Genomic DNA, 20,243 nt, shown 5'->3' with positions numbered 1-20,243 from the left:
ATCTCACCATCAGACTCTACTGATTGAGAATTTATTTTATATTAAAGATTTTGCATCCTCTACTTGTCAGTTTACAGATAAAATATCTCTTAGTAGCAATGGCCGTATTGAAGAATTTAGCACAGAAAAAACACCAACAGCACTCCAACTTATTATATAAAAAAATGCATTTCCTACTATGATGGGTGAATGCCAACTGTTTAAACATCCTATATCCCAGTAAATGCTTAGAGTAACATGTTCATACAATTTATAATCTACATAAAAATTCCCTTTATAAGAACACACATTATACAACCTTCATATATGATGCTATAATAACATGGTAGCTTTGGACATCTGCACTATTGCAACAAATATTTCCACTACCTAAAAGAAGGGACAAAATCCATTTGTATACAATATGATTTCTTTCTTTGATGTCTTGAATTCCAAGCAAGCAGACTCATGGATCCTTTATATTGGTATAAATGTTGAGCAGTCCACACAAAGCAACAATCCTGTGGATTAAAACATATGAGCAATAAATATTAGGCAGATCTCACCACCACAACTGTAGTGAGGTTCTTTAAACTTGTAATGGTCTTTGAAACCTGAATGGACCTGTAACTATAAGCAAATGGTTTCTTTATCAGTTCTTGCCTGTGGTGATGGAAATGGCCGATTACTGGTCGAAGAAGAAATCTGAGTACCTTATAGGGATTGAAATTCACCCCTACCCACTGGTTCCACAACTTACTGGTGCTTCATTAGTTACTTTGCATGGATTTATTAAATATAATATAAAAATGAGATATTTAATGTTGAGATTTCAACCTCAGCTTTTATATTGCTATGTATACATTTTTTTAGGGAGAACATGGGAACCGAGGACCTGCAGGACCTGTTACCTTTCTCAAAGGTCAAAAACCAAAAAAAGGTATTTGCCTTTTAAATCCTAAATCACGGAAAGTATTAAGCAATGTGAGAACAGAAAAATGTACTCACAATGTCTTTTATAGATCACAATAACAATAACAAAGTTTCTGACAACAAAACCAAAACAGTATAAATACAGACCAATGAATTGAAACAGAATATGTACCAATTATTATCAATGCTTGCATGGTAAAATTTTTATGAATATATTTTTTTTTGTCCCATGGCTAAATTTACAGTGAGGCAGTGAAATAAATATGCAATATTACCTTTAGGTATTAGACTTGATTGGTAGAGACTTCCTTTCGCATGTCATTAGTTAATGAATAAAAAAAACAAATAGGTTTGTCTAAGTACTATGTATGTATGGGAGACCCATTATCCAGAAAGCTCTGAATCTTCCATAGAGTCTATTTTAAGCAAATAAACAGCTTATCTGCAAAATGCCAAAGCCTAAGAATTCCCATAGCTGATTTTTTTCTCTTGCTAAGGTTATGAAGGTGATATGGGATTTCCAGGACTTAATGGGCTTTATGGAGATGACGGAGACTTGGGAGATCCTGGTTTTCCAGGTCAGAATGGATTTCCAAGTACATTTCCAGGTAACATTCTATTTGTGTTTGATAATTCCACTTGTGTCTACAACGTCTAGAACGAGTCTACCAATGATTTTTAATGTAAAACAAAAAGATCAAAATATAGGTTTATTATAAAGGTTTATGATTTGGGGTACAGGCACAGACTAACAATCTGTATAATCTGTCAGATGCAAGAGGTGCTACCGTCAAATGCCATAGAGTTAGGCCATTACTCTTTATTGGCTCCTGGTTTGGGAGGTGACTTTGCAGGAGGGGCTGGAACTGAAATAAGATATGGGAAAGTTGAATATTATACTTAAAGGAGAAGAAAAGGCTTTGGACAGGTAAGTCAATACAATCATTTGGTCGTGCCAAACATTTGGCACCCCAAGTGTCCGAAGCCTTTCCTTTAACATTGCTAAGCAGTATAATGGTTGGGCAAAAAATGTTATATCTTGAGATAGCGCATTAGAAATGCAAATTCTAGCAGGAAGTTGTATTTGCAATTTTCTCTTTTGCTAACAGGACGCACAGGTGATCCAGGATTGAATGGTCAAAGGGGCCCCAAAGGTTACCAAGGTGATCCAGGCTTACCAGCATTTCAGCCAGGACCCCCGGGTAAAGATGGAGAACCTGGCAATGAAGGACCACCTGGCAAACCTGGATACCCAGGCAAGTACAATTATTTTTATTATTATAATACATATTTTTAAAGCACCAACATATAATGAACCTACAGATTACATACAATTAGAAAGCCACCAATTACCAATACAAGAGGTAAAGAGGGCCCTACCCAAAGGAGCTTACTATATTTAAAGAACACCAACATCTTTAGGTGTTTGAGTTTTTGCAGATCTCATTGTCTTCCAGGATATTCCTTTCACTGCACATGATTAAGAAAGCATATAAAACATTGTTTTATTATGAAATAATACAATAAAAGGTAATCATTGGTTGTGTCAGGATTATGTAGATTATGTATGTGATGACAGTGGAGGTTAACAATCCCCTTTGAAGACAAATATCTACTGTGAACAATTCCTTTTGAATTTGGGTTATTTACCCTGCTAACTAGGCAGTTGTTTTGGTGTCAGAACAGAAGATGAAGAGGAGAGAACTATAACATTTTAGAAATCTAGTCTTGTAGAATCTATATTAAGGTTTAAGGGTTATCATAGGTTAAATACTTTCTTACACAATGTTAACACCTTAAGAAAGTCTCAAACATGCCTAGCAGCTTCTGTGCCTGCAGGCTTTGGGGGTATACTGGAAAGACCATACAACATATTGCAGTTAAACTTCAGCATTAGTATCTGATGTCAACGAACTCCCTGTCTATCCCAGCAGCCAAATATTTTGCTTACACTTCATTTAGGTGTCAGTCCCAAATCAGATAGTTCTGCACTAGAACACACAGTTAACCATTACATTTTTGTCTTCACTGTGCTTTGGTGCTAGCTGGTGTGGTCACAAATAAAAAGTAATGCAGCATATTAGGGTTTTGTATTTCAGAACATTTAGACTAAGGAGAGAATACAAACAGAAAATTGTCAGATAAATGAATAGAATAAAGGTCTTCTGTTAAAATATCACAGCATTAGAATACCGGAAATATACTGAGACAGTTAGTAATTGTCTATGAACATAATTATCTATTATTATATATTCCCTTGGGGGTTCCATTAAATGTATTTTGTAAATAAATACTAGGTGCTTTCGAAAAAAACATTTCTGCATAACAGCTAATGACAATGATAGAACCATATTAGATAAACTAAATGCCTATTCTGTGATTTTTTCAGATTTATTTCCACTGACTAAAACTGTTGTAAGTGTAGTAAGTTTATGTTCATTACTAATGAACAGCATCCAAATGCGTCTAAAGGCTGAATAGTGCTGAGGAATAATTCCTAGAGGTCAAGCTGTTGTCATTAATTGGTGCGATGGGCACGGTTTTAGTTGATTTGTACTACATCTTGAAAAATAATTGCAGGGAAAAGCCACACATTCAATCTGACTTTAATATCATGCTAGTAGTCCTATAAAATAAAGTAACAAATCACAGTATGCACAATTTTGCAAGTAGATTTTTTTGTAAGAAAAATAATGAGTAACATAATAAGCTGAAGAATATATTATTGCCAGCAGCTTGTTATTCTCTGTTACTACACTAATTCTGTAGGTGGTCGCATTGGGATGAAAGGATTACCTGGGCCTCCAGGAAGGGATGGACATAGAGGATTTCCTGGTTCTCGGGGTTTCAAAGGAATTAAAGGTAAGACATTTAGAAACTCTATATATCATACAATGCTTTAAATAAGTATTTTCTCATATAAAAAAATATCTAAAAAAAATAAATAATTGCTATATGTCTAGAGCCCCACTTAATTCATATCACGATTACCCTAATTCAATTAACCTTCAATTGAGCTTTCTCGAATCTCTAGGAAAGCAAATAGTCATTCTCAGAGGTTTTGCGAATCACTGCCATATTCCCTGACATGGCAGCCTCAAGGACAAGGGACTGAGGTTCTAGCACTGAAAATTCAGTGCCTGACAGTGCAGGAGAATCTTGTAGATAATAATGGATTATCACTACTCTGCATTCACCTATGTCTTCTTTGTTGATTCTTTTCAGGTGAACAAGGGGAATGCAAGTGTTTTGCAGGAGATGAAGCTGGTAGAGGCCCTGCTGGAGAGTCTGGTCCAGTGGGTTTCCCAGGTTTTCAGGGTCTGTCAGGCAGAAAAGGAGAAGCGGGAGATAGAGGAGTACAAGGGCTACCAGGAACACCAGGCACAGTGGTAAGGAATGCTCTTACAAATAAAAAAAAATGAGCAAAGATACTGAAAGTTTATTTAGAGTACCTACTGAGGTATTTGATATCCTAAACTTCTACTTCTGGTTAACTAAATAAGATGGATATATGGGAAATTATAACCATAAACATTTTGTGGAGATTTCTTTTTTATTGAGCACCATTAACATATAGTATATAAACAAGTGAATTTTGGTTTTGTGTCCAAAATCCTGAGATTAATCCACAGAATCTCAGCCCTAATTTGCAAATTTTTAAAAATTGCAGCATATGAAAAGATCACTACCTTCAGTTTTACAGTGGCAGCATCTGACTGGGGGCCCGGGCGCATCTCAGGGCCCCCCGCCACTGCAAAGGCTCTCTCTGTCACCCTTCTGAGCCACTACCCCCGCCAAACACCCCCCGGCACCTTTTTATTTTTCTCGCGGCCGCAGTGGAGGTCAGCTAGGGAGGTGAGAACCAGCGGCAGTGTCATCATGCGGGAGCAGGCGGGGCCCAGTCCAACCCTGTCCAGTGGTCTAAAATCAGATTTGGTTCATCCAGCATTTAGGATTAGGCCAAATCTGAATCCTCCAAAAATGAAATTTGACTGAATTCTGAACTGAATTTGGGATTCATTGCCATTTTATTATACTAAATATGGTATGTAGAAATCAAGATACTTTGAAAATCCTTATGCTGATCATTCATTGAGCTATGTAGTTGAACAGTTTGGTTCTTACATACCAGTATGCCATCCTCAAGCATCGGAGGCCAGTTTTTTTGACTGTTATTGGTTTTTTTTACTGTTATAGTTAAAATCTAGTTGATTCATCCAGTGTACAATAGGGTGAAGCTCATTCAAATCTAGGAAGTTTTTGTGTTTGTTTTTAACTGATGCTACAGGGCATAGAGGGGAGCTCAGTGTTCATGATCTGTATCTACATAGATATGGAACATACATGCATCCAACTATTGAGCTACATCTTTCATATTCCCTCATTATCTATGGCTGTCATTGCATGCTGGAAGTTGCAGTTCACCATTAGCTGGAGGGTGGTAGGATGGACATCCCTGCTCCTATGGTAAATAAAATACTGACACACTGTGCTATGACTATTTACAGGGTCTGACTGGTCCTGCTGGGTTTCCAGGTCCTGCTGGAGAGAAGGGTGATAAAGTAGTTGCTACAGAAAAAGGTATACATTTGTAACACCTATGTTACACATCGCACTTAATTGATATGCCTTTTCATTACACGGGTATGGCACCTGTTATGCTATTCATAATTTGGATCTTCATAACTTAAGTCTACTAGAAAATAATTTAAATAAACCTAATAGGCTGGTTTTGCTTCCAATAAGGATTAATTATATGTTAGTTGGGATCAAGTACAAAATACTGCTTTATTATAACTGAGAAAAAGGAAATTATTTTTAAAATTTTATATTTTATATTTATATCAGTATAGACACTGGGGGTCATTTATCAACACTGGGCAAATTTACCCATGGCAATCAATCAGATTGCTGCATTCATTGTTCTACTTGCAGCTGGCTTTAAAAAGCTAATCACTGATTGGTTGTTATAGGTAACTGCCCATGAGCAAATTTGCCCAATGCTGATAAATGAGCCCCACTATCCCATAATTTAGAGCTTTCTGGATAATGGGTTTCCAAATTATGGGTTCCATACCTTGTTGAGATGCGAGTTCTTCTGCATTCATCAAAGATCAAAGCTGACACTTGTTGGAAGGTAACTTTATTTGCAGAGCAAAAAAAATCAGAACTAAAACAGAAGAAAAATATTTTTGCTAACTTTGCACAGAAAGCAATATCCCAACTCCAAATTAAAAAAAAGGGTATTCAACTACCTCTTTTCAGGCAGCCACCCTACACTGCTTGCTCTGAGATCAGAAGTTCCAATGAACAACATTTTGTATGTTGCTTGAATATGTGAGTCTGTGTTTCCCAGCAGCACATGCTCTTAAAGTTGAAACTTTTAACAAAAAAATACATTTGAGTAAATATACATTGTGGTCTCTATCTCCCTATAAAAGAGCTTACAAATGGCAAAACAACATCATTAGCATTTAAGAAAAAGGTTAAGAATAGGTTTGCTGGACACAATAAAAAAAGGGAAAAAACATTTATACCACATATACAGGCAGACAAAAAAATCATTGTGCATATCCTAACGTACTTGTATAACATTTCAACAAAATATAACTTTGCCATCCATTTGTTATTCAGCAGAGTGTAGAAATGTATACAAATGTCACCTTCACAGATACCTGTAACTACAATTTCAGTGACAATGTTTCACATGTATCCAGTGTACAACTGTTTTACTCTTGCCTAGAACCACCAAGCTGATGTATTTTGTGCAGTTACTCTCTGCCTTTTATCATAGTTACATAGTTAAATTGGGTTGAAAAAAGACAAAGTCCACCAAGTTCAACCCTTCCAAATGAAAACCCAGCATCCATACACACACCCCTCCCTACTTTTAATTAAATTCTATATACCCATATCTATACTAACTTTAGAGCTTAGTATCACAATAGCCTTTGATATTATGTCTGTCCAAGAAATCATCCAAGCCATTCTTAAAGGCATTAACTGAATCAGCCATCACAATATCACCCGGCAGTGCATTCCACAACCTCACTGTCCTGACTGTGAAGAACCACCTACGTTGCTTCAAATGAAAGTTATTTTCTTCTAGTCTAAAGGGGTGGCCTCTGGTACAGTGATCCACATTATGTTCTCGTCTCCTTGATGTTTTCTGCTCACTTCTATATGCATCAGAATTTTGTGAAACACAACTAGCACAATAGAACAGTAAAGAAAGCAATATAAAAAATATTGATGAAACTTATATAAATATTCTAAACAAACTCATTTTTAAGCAAAATTAATCATGAGCAGTCCCTAGAAGAACTGGCACAGAATTGGCAAAAGCAATTACAGAATATTTCAATATTGTTGCCACTTTATGAACACCTGTGTTTTTGTAGTGAGACTCTATGATAAATCCATTCACACTAAGCAATATGTACAACAATATGACGGTGTTAAACTTTAGCTCATCTTATTTTTTTATTCTAAAGGTTCCAAGGGAGTGCAAGGCAACTCTGGTTTTCCTGGTGCCCCTGGTCGTGATGGATACCCGGGAAGAAATGGTAGAGATGGTATTCCTGGCTTTCAAGGCCCTCCTGTAAGTAATTTGCACTGTGTTCATTTTTGTAATAGGAATAAGCAAACCGACAAAATGGCTTCTTCTTCTGAAGTAATTTCAATGGCCATTGTATATTAGTTGAGGGAGAAATTATTATGATTTATTTCAGTAAGTAAGTAAATTGTAGAGGACTGAGGGCAGATGTCATAAATATATAGTAGGAAGCAGGCCTTCTTTGCCTATATAGAGGGTCAAATAGGCAACCCAGCTGCTTTTGAATCTGATCTAAATTTGTGTTTGAACCATAGACAATTTTTATTCTTTTCCTTTTGCTACCTTTTTTTCATCTTTCTCTTCGTTGCCATTTTCTCTTTGCTCCCTTTTCCTTGGCCCTTCGCACGCCCTTTTTGTGTTCTTTCCTTAGGCTATCTCTTGTTCTGATTTTTAATTTTCTATAAATCTCACCAGATACTTGACCGGTCCAGTTCTTGTCTTTTTCTTATTTAACATTTTTTTCTGTGCCTGTGTGGAGACAGCTGGCATATCATGTGCTGTTATTTGTAATTCAAACGTGGAAAGGAAATATTCTGAGTATACATACAAATATGGTAGAGGAATTATCTACAAGGGTCTATTTGGGGTATAATCCTTCTGAGCTCCTGACAAAAAAAGAGTAATTCTGTACTGCTATAAAGGTTGAAGGACAAGTAGTAAAAGTAAAGTTTTGACTGTATCCACAGCCTTTGTCAAAGTGCCAGTTTGCCACAAACGAATCCCTTAAATGCAGTTTTTGGCTAAACAGCACATAAATTGTATCTCAAATATGAACTACAAAACTAAACAGTTACACCAAACAGTACACCAAACAGACTTTTGAATACAATATCACAATAATATTACAATAAAATTACATTTGTAAAATAGGACTTGTGTATAAATAATCATTGACTACAATTTATGTGCTCCGAATACAAAAATAAAATCTGAAATGCAAGATGCAAAAATCCCTTATTACTAACATATAGGTTCTGTATGTATGTATATAATATATATATATATATATATATATATATATATATATATATATATATATATATAGTAGTCCCCCAAGATTGACGCACTCCAGGACTTCATAATGCAGTTAGGAAAGAAAATCTATTGTCAACGTTTCGTTCCCGTTCTGGACCTTTCTCAAGACAAATCCTGCCTAACTGCTAGTTGATCCATAGGAAGGCAAAAAAACCCCGTTTGAAACCTCTCCAATTTGCCTTAAAGGGGGGAAAAAATCATTCCTGACAATCGGACTAGTCCCTGGATCAACTTGTACAATAACCCTGTATTCCCTCACTGGCTAAAAAGTCATCCAACCCCTTCTTAAAGCTATCTAATGTATCAGCCAGCACAGTTCATTCAGGGAGAGATTTCCACATCTTCACAGCTGTAAAAAAACCCTTCTGAATATTTAGGCGGAACCTCTTTTCTTCTAAACGGAATGGGTGACCTTGTGTCAGCTGGAAGGACCTACCGGTAAATAAAGCATTGCAGAAATTATTATATGATTTATACATAATTATCATATCACCCCCTCAACAACACAGGGGCTTACAGATGTGAACAATGAAGGGTTGACAGTCTGAATATGTTTGGGTGAACAGTGCTGGGACTAGTTAATCTAAGTACTTTTAAAATGAATACAAGCTAAGCAGTCATAGAAGCCAGACTTTAATAAGAAAGGTGGTACAGGCCACCAGTTAACAGACAGATTGCTGAGATATGCTGAGAGATAATAAAGATTAGCTTGATTATTCAAAAACAGCAGTTTTAAATTTATTGTTATCATAATTATCATTTATAATTTTTGAACTTTTACAAAATCAGTGAACACATTATTATGTTTTTGGCGCAGGGAGATGGTGTAAAAGGACTCCCGGGTTATGCTGGGTTTCCTGGACAACCTGGTACTCCTGGTGTTCTAGGTGAGACAGGCTTTCCTGGACCTGGATTTCCAGGTCCAAAAGGTGTACGTGGAGAACCAGGAAACAGAGGCATTAGTGGATTCCCAGGAATTCCTGGACTTTCAGGTCCCCAAGGTATTGATAGTATTGATAGTAACAAAAAATCTGTTGCATGTGAGATGTAATTAGGTCTAACATTAGGACACGTTTTATCACTCTACTGGTGAGACAGGGAAACTACAGTCTTATTCTTTACAGTGCCCTCATGCACTGTTGTACCTCTTCTAGCACTTCTAGAAAAATAAAACTTAAAATAAAAATTTCTTCTCCCCTTCCTCTTTCCCATATCTTTTTTCCAGAAAGTATTTACACATTCCATCTTATAGGAAAACAGAATACACTTCCATCTAATGTCATTGCATGAAATTGCAAGAACTAAAAAGAGCATTTGCATTAAACCCTCATTCATGCAGAGATGCCGTCCATATTTTTCAATCATATGAATGGGAAGCTTGGAAAGACCTTTTCATTGCTAATTTTCTCCTTGAGAACAATAAGAGGATCCGAACTGAATGTGTGCCATAAGCATAAATCAATGTTGAGAGTTCTTGCTTAGTTCTAGAGAGTTTTTACTATGTTATTCACAATGTAAGATATTTGACTTTTCCTAACAATTTCTATTTACAATTTCAGGTGACTGCTACCAATCAGCAGATGAAGAAAATGAAATAGGGAAAGAAGGTAAAATGGCTATTTCCCTATAATATCCAAGCCCCTCTTAAATGTGTTAATAGATTCTGCCTACACAACATTCCTTAAAGGGCGTTCTGCAATTGTACTGTCCTCATTGTGAAAAACCAACTATACTGCTTCAAATAAATGTTCCATTTTTCTAGTCTAAAGGGGTGGCCTCTTGTGCGTACATTCTTTTTATGGGAAAAAGATTCCCCACTTTCTGTCTATAATGTCCTCTAATGTGCTTGTTAAGAGTATTTATGTCCCAACACAAGTGCCACTTCTCCAGAGAAAACAACCCCAACCTTGACAACCTACCTTGAAGATTAAATCAGTCAATTTTACAGATTTAGTTGCACATCTTTGCACACTGTCAGCTCATCCTTCATAAGGACTACAGCCCAAAACTGCACTGCATACTCAAGGTGAGGCCTTACCAGGGACATATAAAGAGGCAAAATTATGTTTTCATACTATGCTCCCCGAAATCCGAAAAATTTGTGATTTTTTTTTTTATAAAATTGGACTTTTAAAAAGCCTGAGTATAAAAACACGGCATCTCAAACCTGTCGAGTTTGCATAAAAGTCAGTGGGAACAGTCCCATTGATTTTTGGTTGTGTCGAGGGTTTCGGGCAATTTCACGATGTTTTCAGAGCTTTCGGGTGAAAACTCTGAAAAATTCGGAGATTTCGGGGAAAATTCACGAAAAAATCGTGAAAATCTGAGCTTTTCCCGCAAAGCAAAATTTCAGGAAAATGTAATAATAAATAAGCCTTAAAAACCCGAGCGGGTTAGATCGGAGTTTGTAGCAGCCGATACTGAGATAAATTCGGACCTTGATAAATAACTCCCTAGTGTTAATACATAGTAAGATAGTAAGTTAGGTTGAAAAAAGACACATGTCAATCAAGTTCAAACTGAAGTCTGTATATAACCTGCCTAACTGGTAGGTGATCTAGAGATTTGCTTCGGAGGGGGAAACATTCCTTCCTGACTGCAAGATGGCAATCAGGCCAGTAATTGGATCAACTTGTATTATAAGATTTTTTCTATAATCTTGTATTCCGTCACCTGCTAAAAAGCCATCCAACCTCTTCTTAAAGCTATCTAATTTATCAGCCAGTAAGACTGATTCAGGGAGAGAATTTCAAATCTTCACAGATCTCACTGTAAAAATACCCTTCCGAATATTTAGACAGAACCTCCTTTCTTCTAATCGGAATGGGTGCTCTCTTGTCAGCTGGAAGGACCTACTGGTGAATAACGCATTAGAGAGGTTATTCTACTATTCCCTTGTATATTTATAAATAATTATAATATTGCCTTTTCTCCAGCATGAACAACCCTTAACTTGGCCAGTCTTTCCTCATAGCTAAGATTTTTCATACCTTTTACCAGCTTAGTTGCTTTCTGGACTGGCATTGTCACAAAGTACCTCTCTATGGACAAAGGAAGTATTTTCCATGTAGCAGGCTCACCAACAAGACATGTCCTAACACAGGGGGCCACACAATTGAGCTTGTCAGTAGCTTTCCTCTGGTGGATCACTCACTGGGGACTCAAAAGGCTGGCAAAAGCGGTCCACAACAACTAGGCAGGGAACAGGACTACTCTTTCTATATGGCTGGAGCATTAGGCCTTTCCTCCAAGCCAAACACACCACAGCCTACTTCAGAGAAATTGTCTGTGATCCTCAGAAGCCCTTCTGGTTCTGGCTGGATGCTGCAGCAAGGGCTCCTACACAAGGATCGTATCCCTTATTTCCCCTTCCAAAAGCTTTCCTACCACTGATGTCAAACTAACAAGCCTATAGGTTTCAGGCTGAGAATGGAATCCCTTTTTTTAATAGACACCACATTAGCAATTCCCCAATATCTTGGCACCATGCCAGACCTCAAGGAATCCTGAAAAGTTAAAGAAGAACTAAATGAGAATTTAATATAAGCTTCATCATACTGAAATAAGAAACTTTCTAAATACAATCAATGAAAAATTCTGTACCTTTCTGAAATAATCAAGTTTATCTTCACCATTCCCCTTTCAGCATCTGTTTCTCTTCATTCTGTCTTCATGCAGGAGTTGGGTGTCAGATATTCATTGACAGTTAGATTCAATATATCTTATTGGGAGGCTTGTTTTGCCTAGAAGATATATTAGAGCTCACTCTATTAAAATCACCAGAAAATCTGTCTCTCTACATGCAGGATTTGTGCAAAAGGCAATTATTTTGTTAGATTTTGTTTTTACTGGATCAGTTGTTTGAGTTTCCTCAGTTGTATATAAATAACAAATAAAAAAACAAACAAATACAAAAAGTATTGTAGAAGTGATACCTATATTGGCTAACAATAAAAAACATCCAATGCAAGCTTTCGGAGCACCAAGGCCCCTTCGTCAGGCAAAATACAAATGATAGCTAGAAAGGCACAGCATATATTCTGTTAGATCAGTGAAAGGTATTCATGGGAAATAAATTAGGAAGTTACAGATCAATTGTAGAGATAATACAATGATTTAGGGTGGGTTGTAAATAGTCCAGGAGTCTGGATTCAGTCAGGTCACATATGCAGATGTCCATTTATTAAACAGCATTTTAGACATTCCATTTTCCTTCTATGTTTAACCCTTTGAAAAGCCTTTAACAGTAAATATATTGCAGAGATGCCCTTATATTACCAACATTTGTACATCAAAAATTTTGTTTTGGTTACTCCCTTTATAGAGTTGATTCTGCAACATAATCTCAAAGGAGATCATCTTATGATCTCTGTTCCCTAAATGCTCACCCACACAAATGCTAGAAATGAGTTCAGTATAATTTAGTTAATACCAGATCCAAAAGACAATCTTTCCTAGTAAGTTTCTGAACTACCTGAGTTGCAATTTCGCACATTTACAAACCTGTAACAAATTAAAATATAGGCTAACATGATTCATACATATGCACATTCCCTGAAATGTAGGCAGATATAAACAATAACCAAAAATAACATTTGTTGTGTATAAGCACAATCTCGTTAATATCTGTCCACAAAAGCGATACAGCTAAGCAAATGATAAAGGTTTTGTTTTGAGAGCAATGTTACATTATTTACGCATTCCAAAATCTGTTTCTTATTTTGTTCTTAAGAACTAATATAACTAAAATATTAATTTTTTTTGCAGGAACTGGCTGCCATCTGATTGCACCACCTGCTCCAGAGGGCGCCCGAGGGCCACCAGGATTGCCAGGATATAACGGTATGTTTTTTTAAACTATATATGTATATATATATATGTATATCAGCACTTCCTTAAATAAAATAAAAAATATTAAATCACATTTTGCACATATTTGATGCATTGGTATACTTTTTATATACTTTTTTTATTAATCAATTGGATATATATCTACATTTCTACATTACTTCCTCAGGTTTAAGAGGCCAGAAAGGTTTCCCTGGACCACAAGGTTTTAATGGAGTGTTTGGATTAAAAGGAGTCAAAGGAGAACCTGGGAATGATAGTTTGCCCGGTCCACCAGGTACTGCACATGCGTTTTGTCATAAGTGTGACTGTGCCTTTGTATGTTTATGTATACAAAGCCTCTATTTTGTATATAAAAAAGAATACAAGAAATTGAATAGCATTAAGGAAGTATACACAGTCACTGAAGGTGGTGTTCTGTAATAATAAGGTTGGAGAAGTGTTGAGTCAGTTGCCATATTATTGTGTTATTGTGTGTGATGATTGTGGCTTTGGGATAAAACGTGCGTGTGTGTGTGTGAGAAGCACTAAGAAACACGTTGATGCAGTGTATGTTTCCCCCAGACTCCTCTCATATGTGTGGTAACTTCAACAAATGTCAAAATTGCAATGGGAAAAAAGTGTGTTTATACTATTGTTCAGCTTATGTAAAAACAGGTTTACAGAGACAGTGGACAAAAGTGGTCCTCCCCCCCGTGTGCCTTCAGAGCCGTTCCTTTACTGTCTTACCAATTTCAATTTTTATACTCTCGCTTCCTGTTCCTGCCTTCTTACCCAGTCTGCCTTTCTACCTTACAGATGCTGAGAAGGATCCCATTTAAAATGTATATGCTACTATTCTATGATTCTCTCCTCAGAAATTCCTTTTCTACTGCAGGTTTTCCTGGGCAAAGGGGAGATAGAGGTAATGCAGGAATTCCTGGTCTACCAGGGGCACCGGGTCTATCAGGAAAACCTGGCTTTAAAGGGGTTCAAGGAGAAAAGGGAGGTGCAGGTGATCGCTTAGGAGCTCCACCAGGGGAGCAAGGAAATACTGGACTGCCTGGGTTGCAAGGACTGAAAGGATTACAAGGGGATCAAGGCATACCTGGTCTGCAAGGTACTGACTTATCCTTATATTTATTTTCTGTCCGTACCCTGCTTTAGTATTGAGAACATTATGTCAAATTCTACTGAAGCATCACAATCAAAATATTTCATGCAGGTAAAGTTGGAATACCAGGAACACCTGGAAACAAGGGTAGTAAAGGCAGTGCTGGGGCCCCAGGAGGACCTGGAATACCAGGACCTGCAGCACAATTTGGATTTCCAGGAATGCCAGGAAACCCAGGCACTCCAGGACCCCACGGTTCAATGGGACCTCCAGGTAAGAGCTTGGCACTATCTGCTTCTGTATGCATCTCTTATGTCTGCACTTTTATTATAATTTTAGAAGGGCAACTTGCTAAAAAAATAATAAAAACATTAATAAAGGTTTTACTGCACGATTTCCAGAATTTGAACATAATGGTATCTAACAAACCAAACAATTAATTAATTAATAGGCCATATGGATTGATTATATAAATGTCCATCAATATTAACATTTATATTGTCACAGCCTTCAAGATTTGGTATTTCAAACCAACCACAATAAACACTGGTTTTGGGTGTCCATAGAAGCCTGTAAGCAATTAACCGTTTTTTTCCTGTTAATTCAGTATTCTTAGATATTTATCGAATGAAAGGTTTCCTTGAAGATGAATAACTTTTAGTTCACATTTGTGATTAATCCCTTAATTATATCCTTAGTGATGAGGAATCCCTTAATTATAATCAGCCCCTAAGTATAAAGTAATGTTTTCTCCTGTTCTTTCATTTGGCCTATGTTTATTTATTTTCTTTTGTCTACTGACAGTTTGTCATGGGTACAAAAAAAAAAAAAAGAGATCTCTATATGCCTTAATGTACTATACAAATTCTATGACCACATAAAGCTACACACAACTTCTGCATTTATAATACACAGGAGACATTAATAACCAGTAATATATTATTGGTGTTTAGCAATATAAGCACTTATATTTGATGTAATATGGTCTGACTCACTCTTGCATGCATGCTCTTCTGGGTTGATGCACGCATCTATGCATGTTCGTCCTTTTATTCGGCACACCGTAACTGATGTCATGGTGCTTGGTGCAAAATTCAAATATTTAAAGGGGCCTTGACCAAATACTCACTGCCCAATGTAGGTCTATTTCTAGTAGTTCCTGGGTGTGTTTCAAGACTGTTGTGTCTGTTCCTGACCTAGCCTGTCCCTGACCTTCTTTAGTTTGCTGCCTGTCCTGACCCTTGCCTGTTGCTGACCATTCTATCAGATCCTGATTCAGATCCTGACTATGTTCCTGACTCCAGCTTCTGTACTGCTCTGCCTGATTGTATCAACCCAGCCTGTCCCTCGACCACACTCCTTATTCTCCATGCTTCCTGCACACATTTGGTTCCCTTGTCTGCCCAGAATACTCTCCTTGGTCCTCTCACTATAAGACCTGGCGGCATCCGAGTAGCGTAGAGCTCCACCCGAAGTGAAAGGTGGCTGTTATAGTGGGAAGCGTGAGCCGAGGTCAGGACCTTGGTGTTTGTTCAGGGTTTGGGATACCTTAAATTACAGTGAACTTGGGAGCTTTTATGTTAGTTGCCAATGCACAAGATACCTCTTTTGTACCATAAAGCTATAAACATTTACTGACCACAATTAATGTGGTCCCAGTAAAAGCGAAATCATTATTCTGGTCATAATGCTATAATACTGGCCCACTACTTATGCCTCTTACTTGATTATAACACTTATCCTTACAAATACACATAAGGTAATTGTGATTAAACTTTGTGCTTAAAATGTTATTCTATGCATTTCAACACTTTTATTGCTTACTGCAGGTTCTCCAGGACCGAGAGGAGATGAAGGCGATAAAGGGCCACCAGGTCCGGTTGGCATGAAAGGGTTACCTGGAGAACTAGGCAATGAAGGATTTGTTGGAATTAGGGGGAAACAAGGGGCTCCAGGTATCCCTGGCTTGGTTGGAATGCATGGACTTCCTGGTGTGAAAGGTAAGCAACCACAGTATCTGACTAAAAGAAAAAAAAAGGTTTCAGCCCACCACTTAATGTAATGAAAGGAAGTTAATAATTTGCTTTTAAAGTCCTGTAAGATTGTATCTGTAGTATCAGTTATGTTTAGTGTGTATAGCTGGTTTATGTCTGCAGATATTTTTACTCCTAGATCAGAGGTCCCCAAATTTTTTTACCGGTAAGCCACATTTAGATGTAAAAAAAAGTTGGGGTGCAAAGCAAATATGAAAATGTTACTGTTTGGTGCAAAATTAGGGCTGCAATTGGCCCCTATGTAGGCTGGCAGTGCACAGGAGGTTCTATTTGGCAGTACAGATGGTTTTTTTTTGTTTTTTTTATCAATAATTTTTATTGCATTTTAAAACATACAATATTCATGCAAGACTGAAATATTACAAAATATCCTGAAACGTGTATAAAGCATATATTTTTTACATATAATGCTCTAACGTTATCTTAATATATTTACTTAAACATAAATCCTAAAAAAAATAAAACCAAAATATAAAAAAAACTACCTTTGCATACACAACACCAATGAGTCAGAGAGTCCTAAGCAGAGATCCACAAGGCAAAAATATATGTTACACTAGGCAATGATCCAGAATTCCCTCATAGATGACAAGCATATATTCTACTGTGGTGATCTTATCACACACGGCAGTATGAACCTAACATGGTACTAAATACATTATATAAGTCATAGTGAAAGAAGCTGTCTTGTGGTGGGCTCGCTATGCCTGTAATCCAACATGGTTGCCAAACTTTTAAATACTTATCGTGGGTATTATTAAGAAAGCTAGACAATTTTTCATTCACCATAATCCAATCTACTTTATGTTTAAAGGCCAAAAGGGGAATGGAGCTGGATTTCCAAGCTTTAGCTATGGTTTGTTTTGCAGCCATAAATATTATAGTGAGGAGTTTATGCTGCAATTTAGTAAAACCTGCACATTTACCATTCAAGAGTGCTATTAGTGGGTCCCTTCTGACATTGATGGGAAAAATCCAAAAATGGACCACCCTAGGGCACGTCCACCATATGTGATACATTGAGCCGATTTGTTGGCAGCCTCTAAAACATTTTGGATCAGCTCATGCAATACCTTTTGCTATTCTATCAGGTGTCAGGTACCATCTGAATAATAATTTATATGAGGCTTCCAACAATACAGTTTATTACAATTTGGTGAAATCCCAGCATTTCTGACAGATATCAGTATTATAAGAAGCGGATATGTCCTTCTACCATGCCCGGACATAAGCATGTTCCCTAGAGTTGGATAAATTGTTAAGAGCTGAGTATAAAATAGAGACCATACCGGTCCGATTGGATGGGCGAATGCACCACCTTTCAAAAAAAGATATGTTGTGCTCAACTGTTACACAGTGGGCCTTTACCAAACATATATAATGTAACACCTGTAACGTTCTAAATGATTCTGATATCGGGAGGTCATGTTGACTCTGTAAGTTGGAAAAGGACAATGGTCCCCTTACCGTATAGCAGTTATAAATCCTGATAATGTTATTTGAGTTCCACCACTGAAATAGTACTGGATTTTGGCCAGGAATGAAATCTGGGTTCTGCAACAGAGGGGTCGCTGGCGCCCATGGTGACATTAGCTTAGAGGAGTACTTGATTCTATCCCACACTTTTAAAGTAACTTCAAGACTAGGGCTAATGGCTGAAGACCGTCTTCGAGACATAGACCAAATCAATGCTTCTGCTCAGTGTCGGACTGGGACACCAGGGGCCCACCCAAAAACCTTTGACCAGGGGCCCACCAATAAATCTTAGACCAGGGGCCCACTCTTAGTACTATTTTTCTTCCTCTCATCACTCAACCTTTCTTCTCCTTGTCTCTTTTCTTTACATACTATAATCTTTTTTTATCCCCATCTATTTAGCCTCTTTGTTATTATAGAAATAGGGAATGGCCATGAAATAGGTCAAATTTATAGCAGCATGAGGGCCCAATGACACCTTGGCCCACCGGGAGTTTTCCTGGTATCCCTGTGGGCCAGTCCGACACTGCTTCTGCTGTATAGGGAGTACTAAAATCATTTTCCTGTAGTATCCACTGAGGGCCCTCCTGACCCAGGTATAACAATGGGATCGCTGCAAGCTGCGCAGCAAAGTAATAGCAGGTTAAGTTTGGGAGGCCCAGACCCCCCTGCATAAGCTGAAAGTTGAATTGCTGTGGTACCAATACTGACAGCACGGAAATTCTTGTAGTAAATTCAAATTGCATAGAAGCGAATCAAGTGCCAAATTGAACAGTAGTGGTGATAGTGGGCAGCCTTGTTTATTACATGTATTATTATGTATTATGTATTTATAACATGTATTTATATTGCACATTGCTGTTTCATTCCTTTGTGTGTGGCGAATGGTAGAAAATGTAATTCTAGGCAGTTTTCAAATATACAGTAATGACAGGTTTGTCTGACACAATTCCCCTTTCCTTTTCCTGACTACTACAACCTTTGCAACACACACCCCTAATATATTATATGTCAATCCCTCTACTACTATGCCATGCCTTCTGGATTCTTGCTATGGGATTACTAACACAATGACAATGTGGGGAATTGCTCAAGAATAATTTCAATAAACTATAGACACGAAATTCCAGAAATATGTATAAATGTATTTTGTGTTACACAGAAATAACTGATTCCCCTCCCCTTACAGAGTGATCCAACCCCTTCCTCACCATGTTCCATTGTGAAGTGATGGGTTTGAAGTCTCTCTGTTTCCACAGAATTTGTGCAATGCCCACTATGGAAACAGAAAGAGAGAGCAGAGACCCCTCACTTAACAAAGTAAGGGAGCAGTTGCATTACGCTGGTTAATCAGGTAACATGGCCTCCTTTTAATCTGCAAAATCAGATATGTCTGTGTAGAAAAAATACATTTACATTTATTTTTGGAAGTTTTGACAATATTGCATTGTGTACTTGTTGATACTGAAACCAAATTTATTTTTGTTATTCTTTCTCTAAACTTTTCTGTAAATATACAGGTGTCAAAGGTTCCCCTGGCATGGAAGGATTTCATGGAATGAAAGGAGCAAAGGGGAGACCTGCATGGAGAGGACCCAAGGGACAAAGTGGCAATATAGGATTTCCAGGAGTAAAAGGGAGAGACGGAGCACTGGGTTACAAAGGTGTTTATTGGTCAATCCAATGGCAAACCTTTAGGCCAGGTCACTCTGGACACTGCATTAATCACTGTGGCCTTATATGATGTAACTTATTCTAATAATTTATACATGTATTTATTCGGCTACAGGGTTAAATTCTAGTCTGGGGGGCTGCCATAGTCACATATAAAATATCAATCACAGATTAAATGTTTTTCTGGCATTAAAGGAAAACTATACCCCCAAAATGAATACTTAAGCAACCGATAGTTTATATCAAATTGAATGACATATTAAAGAATCTTACCAAACTGGAATATATATTTACATAAATATTGCCCTTTTACATCTCTTGCCTTGAACCACCATTTCGTGACTCTATCTGTGCTGCCTCAGAGATCACCTGATCAGAAATACTACAACACTAACTGTAACAGGAAGAAGTGAGGAAGCAAAAGGCAGAACTCTGTCTGTTAATTGGCTCATGTGACCTTACATGTGGTTTGTATGTGTACACAGTGAATCTTACGATCTCAGGGGGCGGCCCTTATTTTTTAAAATGGCAGTTT

At 37.4% G+C, this 20,243-nt stretch overlaps 1 protein-coding gene across 1 annotated transcript in view; it reads left to right on the top strand.

Moving 5' to 3' along the window:
- The window catches only part of col4a2.L (collagen, type IV, alpha 2 L homeolog), a 118,728-nt gene that overhangs the window by 81,744 nt on the left and 16,741 nt on the right, over window positions 1-20,243 (top strand). Inside the window, exons 18-32 of the mRNA XM_018247204.2 lie at window positions 853-919; window positions 1,410-1,520; window positions 2,022-2,168; window positions 3,682-3,774; window positions 4,138-4,301; window positions 5,421-5,493; window positions 7,407-7,513; window positions 9,381-9,564; window positions 10,123-10,170; window positions 13,331-13,405; window positions 13,581-13,688; window positions 14,289-14,510; window positions 14,616-14,777; window positions 16,334-16,504; window positions 19,555-19,698. Coding sequence (XP_018102693.1) covers window positions 853-919; window positions 1,410-1,520; window positions 2,022-2,168; window positions 3,682-3,774; window positions 4,138-4,301; window positions 5,421-5,493; window positions 7,407-7,513; window positions 9,381-9,564; window positions 10,123-10,170; window positions 13,331-13,405; window positions 13,581-13,688; window positions 14,289-14,510; window positions 14,616-14,777; window positions 16,334-16,504; window positions 19,555-19,698 — 1,876 coding nt within the window. The remainder of the gene's footprint in view (window positions 1-852; window positions 920-1,409; window positions 1,521-2,021; window positions 2,169-3,681; window positions 3,775-4,137; window positions 4,302-5,420; window positions 5,494-7,406; window positions 7,514-9,380; window positions 9,565-10,122; window positions 10,171-13,330; window positions 13,406-13,580; window positions 13,689-14,288; window positions 14,511-14,615; window positions 14,778-16,333; window positions 16,505-19,554; window positions 19,699-20,243) is intronic.

This window comes from Xenopus laevis, chromosome 2L, assembly GCF_017654675.1.
Source record: "Xenopus laevis strain J_2021 chromosome 2L, Xenopus_laevis_v10.1, whole genome shotgun sequence".
Classification (NCBI taxonomy): Eukaryota; Metazoa; Chordata; class Amphibia; order Anura; family Pipidae; genus Xenopus; species Xenopus laevis.
Note: the sequence above shows the minus strand (reverse complement) of the source record. Positions and strands in the feature narration are given on the sequence as shown.